The sequence below is a fragment of the Myxocyprinus asiaticus genome, chromosome 24 (assembly GCF_019703515.2).
Source record: "Myxocyprinus asiaticus isolate MX2 ecotype Aquarium Trade chromosome 24, UBuf_Myxa_2, whole genome shotgun sequence".
Taxonomy (NCBI): domain Eukaryota; kingdom Metazoa; phylum Chordata; class Actinopteri; order Cypriniformes; family Catostomidae; genus Myxocyprinus; species Myxocyprinus asiaticus.
The window spans coordinates 23,480,681-23,498,037 of record NC_059367.1 but is presented as its reverse complement, the minus strand read 5'-3'; the positions used below and the strand labels follow the sequence as shown (position 1 = coordinate 23,498,037).

At 36.8% G+C, this 17,357-nt stretch overlaps 1 protein-coding gene across 1 annotated transcript; it reads right to left on the bottom strand.

Annotated features, from left to right (window-relative positions):
- Nucleotides 1–5,768: 5,768 nt before the first annotated feature.
- Nucleotides 5,769–16,512, bottom strand: LOC127414932 (plasmanylethanolamine desaturase-like). The gene is made up of 6 exons (XM_051653342.1): nt 16,239–16,512; nt 14,039–14,158; nt 13,705–13,796; nt 12,670–12,814; nt 12,342–12,554; nt 5,769–9,851 (listed from the first exon to the last, which is right to left on the bottom strand). The coding sequence occupies exons 1-6, from the start codon at nt 16,495–16,497 to the stop codon at nt 9,730–9,732; spliced, it is 951 nt and encodes a 316-aa protein (XP_051509302.1). The 5' UTR covers nt 16,498–16,512; the 3' UTR covers nt 5,769–9,729.
- Nucleotides 16,513–17,357: the final 845 nt, after the last annotated feature.

Sequence of the window (17,357 nt, the reverse complement as noted above, 5' to 3'; positions counted from 1 at the left end):
ATGCAGTGACAGTGTCTGGTGACTGAGATCTGTGTTGGGTAAGTTACTACAAAAAAGTAATCCACTACAAATTACTAGCTACTTCTCCAAAATTATAATAATATTACTTTCCTGATTACTTGAAATTGAAAAAGTAATCACATTACAAATTACTTTAATGTTACTATCTAAAAAATTTCCACTCAACAAATTCAAAATAATGTCTATTTTCTCCTTGTTCATTGTCACACACCTTTAGCTGACACAGAAACGCAAACAGATGTACATATGAATTCAATTTTTAACTGTATCACACATAAATAATATTTTTTTGGAAATATTTGTAACCCAAGTAATGTACTTAAAAGTAATTCCTTTCAGGAAAGTCAGTAACTGTAATCTGAATTATAAGAATTTAAAGTGTAATGCTTTACTTTTTGTGCTTAAAAGTAATTAGATTACAGTAAATAATTACTTTGTAATCCAGTTACACTCAACACTGACTGAGACCTGCCTCATGGGTGCCTGCAGGATTTCATCTGAGGATATGCACAGAAATCTGCCAAATAACAGTATTTCTTGGGGGGTCCGGGGGCATGCTCCCCCGTGAGATTTATTCTGTAAAAACAACACCAAAGCATTCAATTCTGGTGACTTTGAGAGAAGCATTTTTTTTTTTTCTCGAGTATGAGTAGCGTCCTGTTCTCGTGCTTGAAAAAAGCAAAACGTACAACAATGAATAGAGCAGAACACAGGTGTCTCGAGACGCATTTTTATCAGTTGAAGAAGTTCTTCGTAACTTGACACAGCGTCTAAAAATGCAACGCTCCAATGAGAGATGCTAAAAACACAGTGAAACGTGACACAGTTGTCAAAAGACATCCATCTAGCGAATCGATTCAGACCATTTTGCAATCCCGTTTGGCCAATTCACTGAAAAGAACTGACTCAAAAGAATTATTCATTTGCAAACTGGGCATCGCTAGTTCTTTTAAACAGCAAACAGAAATACAGGACAATTTATGAGTAAATATTTCTCAGGTCAGTCGGAGCGCTCATGGTACACACAGTGCGTACGGCCGTACAGCTGCAGGCGTCACTGTTCTGCTAACATCTTTCAACCCGATCTCAGGAAAATTCATAGATATTTTACGAGTAGGCTATTTCGTATAATTTTGTATGATTTCGTTCGTATGAATTCGTACGATTTCATCACGTGCAAATGCCTGGATGTGTAATGCGGAAGCTAAGCACGAGTTCCACATGTGAGGTGTCAAGGACATGCTTATTAATATTATGCCCTTACCCAAACCCCTTATCTAAACTTAACCAATCAGTACAGTGTGTAAACATGATAGGAAGCTGTTATGTGTGACAGAAGCAAGTAATTGTCATATATTAATTGTCGAATAATATCATACGAATTAGCCAAATTTACGAAGTCGTATGAATTCTTACGATTTCGCTGTGAGAGTGTTGCATCTTTTGAGTTCCACGGAAGAAAGTCATACAGGCTTGAGGGTGAGTAATGATTACAGAAATTTTATTTTTGGGTGAAATGCAGTTGAACTACTGGTTAAATATTTTTTAATAGGTATCTGCCAAGAACAACAACGTAAATGTAAGTCAGCACATGACTATATCATGTCTACAATGTAGGCTATATACTTAAACAATATATAATTCCATCTGAATAAAACTAAAGAAAAGAATTGGGGAAAGTAGCCCCCCGTGTGATTAGGAGCCATGTAAGGGATTTTCAGAAATGAATTTCAGGCCCTGATTTATGTAGCACCTCGTGCAATACAAAGTACAAGTGCAACATAGCAACATGAAGATCACAAGCAAGGTTTTCAACAACATTAATAAAACATGAATTATAGTCACTGGTTCATTTGTTTGTTGTATTAAATAGGCTTTCTATTTAATGACATTGTCTGATCCAGGTGGTCACACTTTTATAGGCTTCACCCAAAGTCTTAAAGCTAAAGTAAATCTGAACTTGTCTTTCTCCTGGATCCAGGACTATAGAACACTTTGGTCAAAGAGGACAAGATATGTAGCAATTAAGATTTATGTGTGCTGGCAATTGTTCCAACATGATAACAATACCAGTACATGTATTTCAGTCAGCTCTAGCAAACATCAAATTCAGTTCATCTCTGAACAAAAGACTTATGCGCTTTTAAATAGTAATTGTACACGTTACCTTACTGGTGGAGTATTAAACAAATATGTTACTCACAGACCTGCTGATGCAATGAGACAGATAAAACGCCCTCTTCCTCATGGCATCGACAATATTTAGGTGTAGAACAGGTAATTAATAGAAAAGACTATTCCAGTGGTCCAGTATCCAGTTTCGCTTAAGATCTCCACAATGATTTATGGTTTTAAAAAATCAGCATATGAGTGTGTATGCGGGTAGACTGTTTCCCTCGTGAAAATCAAACGCTTCAATGAAGTGTTACTTTTCTATCACATGACCAAGTTTCACAAAAATACGTTTTAGCTGGTCCATTGTTATATTTGCAAAACTCCTGTTCTATTATAGCAATGTCCTGGATAATAAATAAGGAGAGTGGCTACAATAAGACAAATACAATAGCATGAAAGTATTTGGACAGTGGAGTCACATTAAATAATGTATGAAAGTCTTTGCAAAATATAACAAAAATATCAAAGCAAGTGTCATTCATTTTAAAGAAAGATAGCACAAGTAAATTTTTCAAGCAAAACATTTAATAAAAATATGTTTGTTAGGTTTTGAGTTATAAAACATTAGACACTTTGTTCAAATTTAAGACAAATTTAAGATTTTGACACTTTCTAGTGGTCAAAGTTAGTGGAATATTTCTGTAGTCAAAGTGATGAAGTATACTTGTGGTTACTCTGCTAGGAACTGTGCAGAATGAGCTTCTGAGGGGAACTTCATCCAGCCACTAAAATGACCTTGAGACCATTTGGTTAAAAGTAATTGCAAAAAATGAAGAAAAGTGAAATTAGTTCTGAGAAAAGGTCTAACACAATTTATTTGCATATGCCACTTGGTTTGATATTTATGCAGTGTTGCTTAAGTGTCCAATTATTTTTGGGGTGCACTGCACAGTTCAGTGCATGCTAAAAAAAAATAATTAAAAAGTATTCAGACTCAAAGGCCTGTTTGAGATGTGTATTATTTATAGATTTATTACTGAATTACAGACAGAATGTCCTGCAATCTGTTGGATATCTTATTTGTACTTTAACAATTCTTCTTATTCAAGATTCATAACTGACTTCAAAAAGAACATGTTATACGCAAGAATCTTTAAGTAATGTTTGAGTCAACGTAATTATACCAAAATTTAAAGTTGCATATACATCAATTCTTGATCTAGAACTTTTATAATAGAACACTTTGAACACAGTTATGAATCTTCATAAAACATTAAACTTGCCTAAGGTTCTGTTTATTTTTATACTCACTCTGATAGCAGGGAAAATCCAAGCTAACGGATCACAAAGCATCGCAACCCTGTTTGTGACAAACTTAAAAGCTCATTCTAGACTTTCTTGGGTGTGTCTTAAATGTACAACCCTCATTACTGATTAACAGCTAGTATTATACAGCATTTATGATCTGTGGCTTTGAACTTTTACCTAAATAAAGAGGAATTATTACAAATTCCTCAAACACAGTTCTCAAAAAAATAAATGATTCGGGCAGTATAGATCTTAGTCATTTATAATACTAACTAAAACTACACTGAAAACATTTTGGAGAGAGGTTTACTTAACCTAGGAAGCAATTTCCATACAGAAATTGCTAGTAAATTTAACAGACCATATTTTCAAGTAAAGGCTAGTACACACAGTTCTTGGTGGCTTTAATTAGAACTTCTCAAGTAGAGTTTACTTTGCAATACTCTGTTTCAAGTACATTTTACTCAAGCAATGTAGCACTGAATTAAGCCATGCTTTTAAAAGTGTACTGGCGTTTCAATGCTTTTCTTATGTACTTATTCATGTACCACATGATACATGGAAGCCTTCCATGGGGAAGCTTAATGCATGCTTTGTAGTCTATTCAACAACATCACCTTGTTTTAATGTCGACAGAAACAAGATCCAGACCTGCAGACCTCAACACTTCGTGCATAAAACATGATGACAGTAACAATCAACTTCACAAAACAAAATTGCAATACAATTGGTGTAAATCAACTTGCAAACAGTAAAACTTTTATTTAAGCCCGGAGCACAGCAGCTTTGAAAGTTTAAGTATAATTTACTTATTTTATATACCTGTGAAATTTACTAAAATTAGCAAATAAATATGACACGGTTTTCCTCTTTAGGATTCATACATGATGACACATTGTGAAGATAACAAACAATCATAGCAAATATTTATAAGCAAGAACATTAATTTTTAAATGTTTGAATTGAGTACAAATGTAGAATTTACTTAATATTTTCAAGTTCACACTTAACCTAACTTATTCAATGTAGAAAGTACATAATCTTTTCTGCTATATTTACTTCACCACAAAATCATTTTTGATATTGTTCACCACATTGATATTGTTCTGTTGGCAACTTTGATGTTCAATCAACTACAATAACAATTCTTAAAAAAAAAAAAATTACACAATATTTGATTGTTCTCTCGTGTTAGGAAACAGAATATGATCTTGTTTAAATAATGGACATCAATAGAGAGGAGGAAAAAACAATCAACTGCTGCTGAAGTTCGGGGATATTAAAACTCCAATTCCCCTAAAGAATCTCTCTTAGTTGCATGACAGTATACACTGAACTGTGATTGCCTCTAACTATTTACATCTGAATGTAGGTCATATGAAATGCAGCTCATACTGTATGCATGGTGGAAAAAGAGCATTTTGGTGTTCAGGTTATGGCAAAACAGATGTTTTTCTAGGTCATTCAGTTATTGTGACAGTTGAACCCCATTTACTTATTCATAAATATGAGCTAAGGACTGCTACCTTTCCATGTAGTGGTTGTCCAGCAAAATAATTCCAAAACCAAGGGCTAAAAAACATTAGAAGGTTACATAGAAACTCAGTTATCTATCTGCTGTCATGTATAGATGTATTCAGTATAACAAGAATGTATTGTGGACAAAAGCTTCTTTATGATGGCAGGTCTCAGATTACATGTAAGAGATGATTTCTGGAAATGAGAAGAATTTCAGGGTGCCTATCATGCATCTTAACACTGATCCTATACAGACAAGCAAATGGAACATATGAGATAAAGGATATTATGGCAAAAATAGGTCAGATACTATCCTCAACTTAACCCAAATGCCCAAACCAATCATACAAGCCAGCCCAAATATGTCGATGTGTGGGTGTCTGAGAGAGAGAGAGAGAGAGAGAGAGAGAGAGAGAGAGAGAGAGAGAGAGAGAGAGATTGAACTTTGGAATGCAGGTGAAAGGTAAAAGAACAAGAACAAAAGGGACGTGCTTCACATGTTCATGCTTCAGTTTTCCAAATAAATAACATCATTCTCACAAGTTAACATACCTAAGGGTGTAGGAATTTGAAAAGTGGGAGCTTGAATTAAAGTATGATTATCAGACAAAAAAACAATTATAATGTTGTTAACATTCCTGAATGCACCCACCCAACGGCAAAAGTGTATCAGAGTGAATTTTGGTGGGTGTTTCAAATTAGCTGTCGTCTTCAGTAGACTGACCAACACACAAACAGCAATCATCGTGTGATCAGATGGCCCAAAACAGACATAATAAATAATAAACACAAATCAGGCCACAATCTTGTGAGTTCTTTATTAATTTTATTATAAATATGAACTTAATGACATAAAAGTTTCCAAAACCGGAGACAACAAAAAGGCATTAAGGCGTTATTTTCATTTTTCAACAAGCAGCCACCCTATAAAAGCTTAAGAGTTTACAGAATGTGAGACTTTGAGGCAAATTGCAAAATCAACCAAGACAGCGTTTTTAAAAAGCTTCTCCAAATAAATCTATAAGGACAAACATTCAGTAAATGCCAAAGATCATTAATCAAATGACCCAATAACAGCTGCATCAAATTCTCTCAAAGTCCCCAGGGATTGGCTTAGTTTGTTACTGAAGGAAAATACAATATTTTTGAACAAGTACAATGTGATTAGTTCAATATCTTCATAACCACATGGCAAGTTCTATGTAGTAGCCTGTACTGTGCATGGAAAGAGTCAGAGAAATCATCTTTAACACTCTAAACTTGCATATTCAATAATACAGTCACCCTGCTACCACAATATCAATCTCCCTTACACACTGCACACAGATCCAGTTACATTTCTCAAGCAGAATCTAGAATATCGATATGCTAGAGCCATTTATGACCATAAACAGAACTGAAGTACACAAGGCTTGACCAAACAGAAGTCTTCACCACACCACAATCACAAAGGTTGTTCCACCCCTTCCAACATTTTAAATGATTAAGAAAGCTCAGCGATGTGTTAAAGCTGGTGAAGTCCTTCATTTTCAGTGTATCCAAACCCATTTTTATCACATTTATGTAAAGATATGAAATATGATTCTTCACACTCACAAGTGTAGAATGTTGGAGAACATAATGATGTCATAATACAAATCAAATGCAACAATCAGAATTAAATGGGAGAAAATGCAACCTTATTGTAACAAAAATGTAACATTCTGCTAAATCAAAGTAATTGGTTTAAGCTCTAGTTCTCTGTACAAGGACAATTTCCACTGGTGTGTATTCTTACCACAATAGATCTTTTATAAGCAGAGCAAAAATAATTTTGGCATCTCATTTCAGCATAGAAATATATAAGCTATTAGTCAACTGTCAAAAATACTACATTATCCCACTGATGAAGTCTTCCTGAAAAACGTAACACAGCACATGACACATTGAACACTTCATCTGTCTTCATGTTCTTTTTTAAACAGTTCTGGCTGACTCCATTGTAACAGTTATACAACTTGGACAAAAGAATGTGCTCTCTAAAACACTTTATCAAACCTTCTGTAGAGCGGGCTTATCTAAACATTCACTATCACCTTACTGGCCCATCTTTGACCTACTGAAACAAATTACCACATTGCTGCAAACAGTAACAAGGTTTTCAAAGTTTGGCATGAAAATGCACACAAGCAGAGAGCCTATGCAACTTGTTTAGGTTATTGTTTTTTCAGTTTGGAGGGGTGAAGGTCAGAAATATTTTACTGATCAAATCATGTGATGTAAACAGGGTGTAACATTTATTGATATAACATTCTGTTAGGAAACTGATTCAAAAATGAAAAACATAAAAATGGCACAACTATGTTTTCAAAGTGCAGAGTATAACACATTTCTTCCTCACTCTTTTTAAGAAGAGGTGTGTTACAAGATGAATATACAGGCTAATCTACATTGCTTAAATAGCGACACATACTTAAAGCAAATTTCTTTTTTTTTTTTTTCCCATAGGTGAAAGACCACTTAATTTTTTGTAATAATTGAAAAATATGACTAGTCAAGTAAAATAGTCTTTTGCTAGTCCATTGTCATTGCAGCTTTATAATGGAAAATGTGCATCATTAAATAAATCAAATTATAAGCAGTTAGTAGGTGTAAAATCTTTTTTATCATGCTACTATACCTAACATTTCAAACTATTATTAAATAAGAACTAGGAGCTGTGACTTGAATGGATATTGCACCCAAAAATGAAAATTCTGTCATCATTTACTCACCATTATGTTGTTCCAAGCATATATGGCTTTCATTCTTATTGGGAACACAAAAGGAGATGTTAAAGGGATAGTTGACCCAAAAATGAAAATTCTCTCATTATTTACTCACCCTAATGCCATCCCAGATGTGTATGACTTTCTTTCTTCTGCTGAACACAAACAAAGATTTTCAGCTCTGTTGGTCCTTACAATGCAAGTGAATTGTGAACAGACTTTTGGAGCTCCAAAATGCACATAAAGGCCACATAAAAATAATGCATATGACTCCAGTGGTTAAATCTATATCTTCAAAAGCGATATGATAGGTGTGGGTGAGAAACAGATCAATAATTAAGTCTTTTTTTCCTATAAATCTCCACTTTCACTTTCACATTCTTTTTCTTTTGTTTTTGGCTATTCACATTCTTTGTGCATATCGCCACCTACTAGGCAGGGAGGAGAATTTATAGTAAAAAAGGACTTAAATATTGATCTGTATCTCACCCACACATATCATATCACTTCTGAAGATATAGAGTTAACCACTGGAGTCTTATTTATTACTTTTATGCTGCTTTAATATGCTTTTTGGAACTTCAAAGTTCTAGCCACCATTCACATGCATTCTATGGACCTACAGAGCTGAGACATTCTTTAAATGTGTGTTATGCAGGGAAAAAAAGGTTATACACATCTAGGATGGCATGAGGGTGTGTAAAGGATGAAAGAAATTGTAATTTTGGGTGAACCATCTCTTTAAGGCAGAATGTTAGCATCAGTCCCCATCCACTTTCATTGCACAATTTTTCAATACACTGAAAGTAAATGGTGACTGAGGCTAACATTCTGCTTAACATCTCCTTTTGTGTCAAGGAGGAAAGAAAACCATACAGGTCTGGTACAACATAAGGGTGAGTAAATGATGATAGACTGGAATTTTTTGGTGAACTATGCCTTTAAAATGCTAGCGTTAAATTGAACATTAAATGTCTCACCTCAAGTTAACTGCATAGGGTATTTATTATGTAACAATGTATGCAAACCTAAAACCCAAGTAATGGAGTGAGTTTTAATTAGTATCACTCAGCTATCTAACATCAGCCTTCCCGAAGGTGAATACAATATTTTTTTTTAAATGTATACATATGAGACCGCAGAGGCCTTTTCTGCGTATCATTGGCTTTCTTCATTTATATGCCAATGTCAAGCAGCAAGAACATTAACATTGCTCTCATGGCTTATTCACACCGAAACACAAACGACCTAAATATTGATCTACCTGAAAATACTTCTAACAATGCACACCTCTAGGTCAAGGGCTGACTGCTTACAGCACCTCTAAAATTGCAAATGTGCTTGAAAACAAAATGATTAATAATGAAGAGATTTGTATGAGTGTAATGAGGCCAAGCTAAGCAAGCTTTTTAACTGTGATCCATCTTTTAAGGCGTACTGAAGTAAGACTGCATATGATGCTGCTCTGTCCATTCAGACACAAGCAACAGATGAAGACACAGGTTTTCAGCCCTCTGTGGCAAAGAGCAAAAATGCCTTTAGTTTACTGCACTTTAACCCCGAATAAGAGGAGGGTGAGGGCAAGAAAGATCAGTCCCAAAGGCCAAAGCCAAGACCGCAGAGACCAGTCCTTCAGAGACCAGCAAAGCTATGATAGCAGTTGAAAGATGAGATGATGTCCAGAAAAGAGCCACTTTGTTCAAGTATTGACCTTTCGAATTTTCATTTTTTGCACTTTAAGGAGTTTTAAACAATTAACAGTAGTCTCAAGTTTTCAACATGGATTTGGATGTTTTGCACACAGAAAGGGTGATGATTAGAGTGAGCAGGGTGAAATATTGCTTTCAATCGCTTTGTCAACCCCCTGTTTCTAACAACTGATGGCTTTCTAAGTTGGGCTTTGATATCTTGCCATTCCTCTTGTTCTGTCTGAGGGAGGACAAATAGATGAAGAAAAGACAAGCTTGTTCTCCTTTTATCAGCTCTGAGGTAGGGGAAGTGGGTCGATGGCAAAGGAAGATTACTTGGTTTTCTGGGCCCATCTGAGGTCATCTGATCTGGGTTTCTCTCCTGTCACGCTCTGAATCAGATCTTCTAGGTTCCTCCAGAATCCCAATTTCTCTAGAGGATAGTTCAACCAGCCTGCACACACAAACAGATATCTACATGTACAAAATACACAATGAACTTGGCTGTCTTCATTACAGAATACGTCAAATACCAAGGGTGTGTAGTGCTATAGTTCAATTAAGGGAGCCTACACACTAGAGAAAACTCAGACTTGAAACCAGTTTGATAGACAGGAGTGCGTGAAGATGTGTTTTAAACTGTGTGCAAGTTTGGGAGATTCCTGGAGATAAATCTTTGAAAGACAAATGGTTTTGTTTAAATGAGATGTACACATATTTGCTGATAGTATATGACAGAAGTGTTATTACCTTTTAAAGGCAGTTAAAAGTTACAGTGAACTGTTATGGATAGAGAATGGGAATGAAATGTGTAAGCACTTTGAATATCATGAGCTTGTGTGTGGTACTGTTTGAAAGAGATTTTGTTGCACGCCAGGCTGTTATTGTGGTAACACAATGGGACATAAACAGAACTGTGGTTGGTTGTTTTCATGTCTCAGATGGCTTCTTCACATCAAAGCACAAAATTTTCTGGGCTTGCAAAAAGGCTTGCAAAACTACAGAGCTCCTCAGTGGACAAGGCAGGAATTTTGTTTCGGAAATAGTTTTGCATTCCCTCGCAAATATGTTTTGCATGCCTTCGTAATAGTTTGAGTTCCCTCGCAATAGAAAATAATTTTAACCATGATATTCGTAGTGAAACTATAGTGATAATAATACTGGAAAACGAAAACTTTGGCAATAAAAATCATAATTTTGTGGTTATGGTTTTACGATACAAATACCATAGTTTAACTTTGGTTTTAATATAGTAATATTGTAGACTGTAGTACCCATAGTTTTTGGCAGAAATCATTTTTCTACAGTAATATTATAGTATCCATGACTTTTGTAGGCTAACTATGTTTTGTTTTTTGTTTTTTGTTTTTTGGTGGAAACCATGGTTTTACTACAATAATATTGTAGTAACTCTGAATAGTAAGTTACGTAATTATGTTTTTTTGGCAGAAACCATGGTTTTAATACAGTATACCGTAAACACATAGTAAACAAGGTTTTACTATAGCTTAACCATGGTAATTCTTGTGATTACTATGGTTTTATTAACCACAAAATTATGTTTTGTTTTCCTGTACTACTACTACTACTACTATGGTTTTACTACAAATATCAAGGTTAAAATATGGTTACGAGGGAACGCCAAACTACTGCGTGAACCGTGAAGCAGACTCACTCTCTGTCTTTAAAAAATGGCTAAAGACACATCTTTTCCATGAGCACTTGGCCATGCACTCATACATGTTTTTTTCATGCACTCTAATCTGTCTTGGATACTATTATTCTGATGCAAGTGAAACTTTGAAATGCAGCACTTTTCGTACTGCTGTCTCCTGAAGACGATTCGCTTATGATTTTTTAAGTCGCTTTGGATAAAAGCGTCTGCAAAATGAATAAATGTACATGTATTGCGAGGGCAGGCAAAACAATTTCAGAAAAAAATTCCCACTCTGGCCACTAAGGGGCTCCGTATTAACTGGCCGGTGCAGAGAATTTAAAATGACCAAATGTTGGATGATTTACCGTCCTCGGCAATACATCGCTCGAACACCACCAAAAACTGAATTTCCAAAAGCAAAATTAGAATCATCTCTCTTAAATCCTTAAGTGGTCAACAGATGCCTATGCTGTACTGCAGCAGAAGTAAAAAAAATTCTGAACTGTTGCTCACAAAATGGAGCATCTCTTACACAAACCATTGCATTTTCCTCTCTACATCATTGCGACATGCCGTTCCCATTTAAACCAAAGGATTAGCAACATTCTCTTGCGCAAAATCAACTTTAGGCTGTTTCTCAATGTGCGTCCTTATGCCTTCTTACGTTCTTATGGACTGGTTCAACATCATTGTCCATTGACGAAGTTCAATTCCAGTACACAAGAAATCAAGTAAAGAAAATGCATAAAATTACCCGAGTGTGCTCTTGATCAGGCAGAATATTGGGGATGCATTAGATGGTTCCTTGAGCACAAGAACCCATTTGAAGTTCCAGAGGTTATTGCGGCACTACGTGCTCGTGAATGTCTGATGGCTCATGAGAGTCGTCATACCCCGTCAACATTTGTTGTTCTTTTGGGCACCATTTCAATGAAGTAATAAACACATGGAGCAAACGAGCCTAAACAGACTTTGTTCTTTAAAGTGTGATTAGTCCTGCAAAACATCACTGGTGTGATGCCAATAATGCTGTCACTGGTGTGTGATAATCACTGGCTACTACAAATGCTCTGGGATGGTCAATTGCACAACAGGAAGATTGCAGAACTCGCATAATCCTCCTGTTCTTCCAAGTTTGTTCTCTCAAGGTAGCTAGACGAAACCAGTCTTCATGAGAGTGCAAGTTTGAGCTTTGCGTTCTTACCATTGAGAAACAGCTCTCGTGTGTAAGAGCCATTAGCATATGAGCACAACTGTAAGTATTTATGCAAAACAATGCGAGTATACCTGTGGTAATGCAGAAGTAGGTCTCATGAGGTGAAACGTGGTGAACTCTGTGGTGTTTCCTTGGTAATATGATGTGACAGTCCTGAAGAAACGTCACCCAGCGTGGGAGCCCAAAATATGTGTGCGACCATTTATGGATCTGATTGGTCAATGTAACAAAAATGGCTAGAGCAAAGATGTAACAGTACCAGGGGTAGTTCCGATAGATCTCCACTGGAGAGAGATTGAGAAAGAGAGCAGAGAGCGATGTGAGATGCGAAGTCAGAAATTGCATTTTTGGTTCATTATTTGTTTCTCTATGGAACGGATAACGTTTTTGTGGTCTTACCTGGTGAGAGCATCATGAAGTTTGCAGCCATGTTAGCCAGAGGGATGATGGTTAACATACAGTTATCACCATTTGTCTCAATGAAATCATGCCGCGTTATAGCTGTTGGATCGATGTGGTGCTCTCGAAACGGGCGAATGAAGGCCTGGGAGAGAACAAACAAATATACATTTATTTTTAAGAGAAACAACTTTACTAATGCAATTAAAGATTGGTTGAAAACTTTTTGCTAAGAGTGTAGTTGTCAAATGGCCAGTTACTAGTGTGATGTACTCCGTAATCTGTACTCCTATATACTGTTTTGTTTTTTTTGCTTTTTCACACATGTAATCCAATTTTCATGTTACAAAATTAAAAAAGGAGGAGAATTGTCTCTTTAACACAACTCTGTACAAAAACTTTAATTGTAGTCCTAAAAATTAACTCATGGTCCAATGGGATCTGTAGAAGTCAATATCTGTTAGTTTACAAACTATGTGATGGAGAACCTTTTTATATGCCTAAATCACTCTGGAGACCAAATATGTATACAGTCGGTAATCTGGAATAACATTAAGGGGAGAAAAATAGGGGGGGCCTGGGTAGCTCAGCGAGTATTGACGCTGACTACCACCCCTGGAGTCGCGTGTTTGAATCCAGGGTGTGCTGAGTGACTCCAGCCAGGTGTCCTAAGCAACCAAATTGGGCTGATTGCTGGGGAGGGTAGAGTCACATGGGGTAACCTGCTCATGGTTGCTATAATGTGTGGTTCTTGCTCTCGGTGGGGCACATGGCGAGTTGTGCGTGGATGCCATGGAGAATAGCGTGGGCCTCCACGTGCGCTACATCTCCACGGTAACGCTCTCAACAAGCCACGTGATAAGATGCGCGGATTGACGGTCTCAGACGCAACTGAGATTCATCCTCTGCCACCCGGATTGAGGCGAGTCACTACACCACCATGAGGACTTAAAGACCATTGGGAATTGGGCATTCCAAATTGTGGAGAAAAAAAGAAAAAAAAAAGAGAAAAATAATGCAGTTTCACCCCTGTACCTTCCCAAAGATTGGCAGATCCACCGACCCCCATGTGTCAGCACCCCAGTGGACCAGACCAGAGGCAAAATCTGCAGTCAAAATTCCTGCCACTGTACACACAACACACACACACCAAAAGATAAGCAAATCTATCACAAATTAAAATCCATTTCAGTTCCCAGAGGGGAAAAAAAGAATAATTTTACATAATGTTCAGCTAGTTTTAAAGACACATAGAGAGAAACGTTATAGTAGCAACCAGAATTTCAGAGATGTACTTATAATAATGTTGCGTCTGCATGTGCTCAATTAAGGCTTGATGTGTTTGTGTAGGTTTGTTTGTTGTACCAACCAATGCTGAGGAGGATGTACCAGGAGTGTCCCAGGTGGAAATATGTTACTAGGTAACAGAAGTTGAAGGCCATGAGTGTAAAGCAAATAATCACACTGCTCAATTCCTGACATCGTTTTCCTGAGAAAGAAAGAAAGAAAGAAAGAAAGAAAGATCAAAAACGTTTCTTTGGTAAACATTAATTGGAGTTGCAATTAATAAACGTCTATCAGCTTTTCATCTCAAGTGACGTACAGTACACTAATTGCAGGTACACTGTGACCCAAAAGCAACCTAAGAATAAGTGCCTTGCTCCAGGGTACGCTGTTGCTATATTAGGATTGATTTCAGGAACAGTTAAATTCCTGAACGTTAAACTACATTTCAATAAAGAGAACAAAATGGAAAATTCAATCAACAGACCAGCATCATAAATAAAATAACTAACCCTAAAGTCTTCAACAGTATTAACTGACAGTTAAAAAAAAAAAAATTGCAACGCTGTGGTAGAAACTGCTGTACAATTCAGAAGTTTATAACAGGCTGAGACAAAACGTATATAAATATGAAATTGTGGTGGGTCAGTAGTCAAAGCAACGCTCTTAGAGTCACATTGTTTTCTTACACAGTGACAATTGTGTCACAGAACAAATCTGAATTCACAACACAGTTGACACAACAATGACAGATACTGTGTCTGAATCTAGAAATAATGCTGTGTTTGTTCCAGGGTGACAAAGTCAGTCAGAGTTGGCCTGATCGAATACTGAGAGCCTGAACACTCCCTCCATTACCATGGCGACTGTAAAAAGCACCACACTGTTAAAGGACATTGATGTCAATTTGGAGGACACTTCAGAAACACAAAAACCCACATCCTTTGCTCTCCATTCCACAATTAACTAGGACACCCCATCCACACAAACAAAATCATACACACCTATGCCACACCCTCACACTGGTCTGCAGTGCTTACTGTGCAGTTTAGTTTTACATTTCCGCTCCTGTTCACCGTTCATATATGCAGTGTTTTCCATACAATGTATGCTATTCCCTTCTAATCCTCCTTCATTTACCACACACAGTTAGATAAACTAGGGCTTACAGGTTTTTTTGTATCTATTGTGTTAATACTAAATGTTAAATAAATGTGTGAACACTGTGTAATCAGCCATTACTATTAAAGGGACAGTTCACCCAACTCACCCTCATGCCATCCCAGATGTGTATGACTTTGTATCTTCTTTAGAAAACATGCAAAGATTTTATACCTAAGCTCTGTAGGTCCATACAATGCAAGTGAATGGTGACCAAAACTCTTAAGCCCCAAAAAACACATTATTCTTCCTTTTGTTTTTGGCAATTTGCATTCTTTGTGCATATCGCCACCTACTTGGCAGGGAGGAGAATTTATATTAAAAAAAGATTTAAATGTTGATGTGTTTCTCACCCACACTTATCATATCGATTCTGAACACATGGATTTAACCACTGGAGTCTTACTGATTACTTTTATGCTGCCTTTATGTGCTTTTTGGACCTTCAAAGATCTGGTCACCATTTACTTGCATTGTGAGGACCTACAGAGCATAAATATTCTTCTAAAAATCTTTGTGTTCTGCAGAAGAAAGAAAGTCATACACATCTGGGATGACATGAGGGTGAATAAATGATGAGAGGAATTTTCATTTATGGGTTTACTATTCCTTTAAGGTACTTCCAACGAGCTAACCACTGTCATTTAATGTTTTATTATTAAAAAAACGATATGTGGAAGGCATAATTAAATCAATAATGAACTCACAAATCAATTCAATATTTAGAGTCCATCAGTGGCAAAATTAAATCCCATGGGACTCAAAGAGAGAGCTCATAAATGGCCTTATTAAGCCTGAAGACAATCCTGTTTGACTCATCTAATGATAGGCATCACTGGTGGGGCGTTGCATTCATTCAAACCCACTGTCACATCACTTACAGTATTCATTACAATAATAACTGCGTCGTGTTTACACTTGCACAGACTGAAGCTACACTCGTTCTGCTACGTGCACTTCTTAAACCGACTTCTCTATACCAGGAGGCAGATGATAAAGCTCTGCGAACGACCGTGCTGTCCAGGCGAAACTCGTAGCTGGCAGTCCGTGCATTCCGCCATGTAGGCAGAGGCGGGCGGATAGCGGCGCTAACTAGAAACACCAAAACAGGTTTACATTCTCACCTGGCGAGTATAATTCCGCGAGCTCTCGAGCACCCGCGTGCTGTGGACCCCATCTTGCGCCCGGCTGGTCTGATCCACTTGCTTCGGGTGTATGAAAGTTTTCCGAAGCTCTGCTTTTGCTCTCGGCGCTCGCCATATTCAGTCCGATTCGGGCGTAGCGAATGCGTTGCCGTTGATTCCGCATCCTGAACTCCAAGCCTCGGTCTGCCTTGTTCCGGGTCTCCTCCCTCCACCAATCGCACTCGTCCCGCTTCAGCATTCAGCCAATCATCAATTAGATTGTGTTTTCATAACAAGCATATAGACCAATTAGAAAGAAGCTGTGTCCTGGCCCCACCCGGATGCAACCAATCAGAAAACAGGCTACACTGACTTATTAATAATGCTGTATATAATATTATTAAGTTGTGACTGAAGGTTCGTGTGGATACTGTTCCTTTTTATTGTTTTAATTTCTCTCTGTATACCTCACAAATACCATTTTGATTATTGACATGGTCTACATGTTGTCTAAATTTCAATTTTCAACGTGTCTTTCTAAATCCATGTTTAAAGCTGCTTTAAAAGTCAAAAGAGGCGAAAAACAGTCTCCAGATGCCACAGTGCAGGACAAATAGCAGGTATTTATTTACAAGTCACGCTTAGCATCAGTAAATCATACAAGCAATAAAATAGAGTTGTTTTAGTAGAGCAATTTTAGTTTGAATATTTAAGTGCTAAAGTAGGTTTAGATGGGATGTGTGGGTTATAATTGTAAGGGTATTGTTACTATGGGTTTTCTTAGCTTGTAATCGCGCCCAGAATATATATATATATATATATACATAGGGTTGAAGTAGTCATTAAACAGTCATTAAAACCAATTTTTTAACCACTCCACATATTTCATATTAGCAAACTATAGTTTTGGCAAGTCGTTTAGGACATCTTTGTGCATGACACGAGTACATTTTCCACCAATTGTTTACAGACAGATTGTTTCAATTTTAATTGACTATATCACAATTCCAATGGGTCAGAAGTTTACATACACTAAGTTAACTATTCCTTTAAGCAGCTTGGAAAATTCCAGAAAATGATGTCAAGCCTTTAGACAATTAGACAATTATCTTCTGATAG

Excerpts from the sequence above, each read along its gene's own strand:
- LOC127414932 (XM_051653342.1), bottom strand. The coding sequence starts at position 16,497 with ATGCTGAAGCGGGACGAGTGCGATTGGTGGAGGGAGGAGACCCGGAAC. Across the intron at positions 13,797-14,038 it reads GTACATCCTCCTCAGCATTG|TGGCAGGAATTTTGACTGCA; the intron begins GTTGGTACAACA and ends TTGTGTGTACAG. Across the intron at positions 12,815-13,704 it reads ATCTGCCAATCTTTGGGAAG|GCCTTCATTCGCCCGTTTCG; the intron begins GTACAGGGGTGA and ends GTTCTCTCCCAG.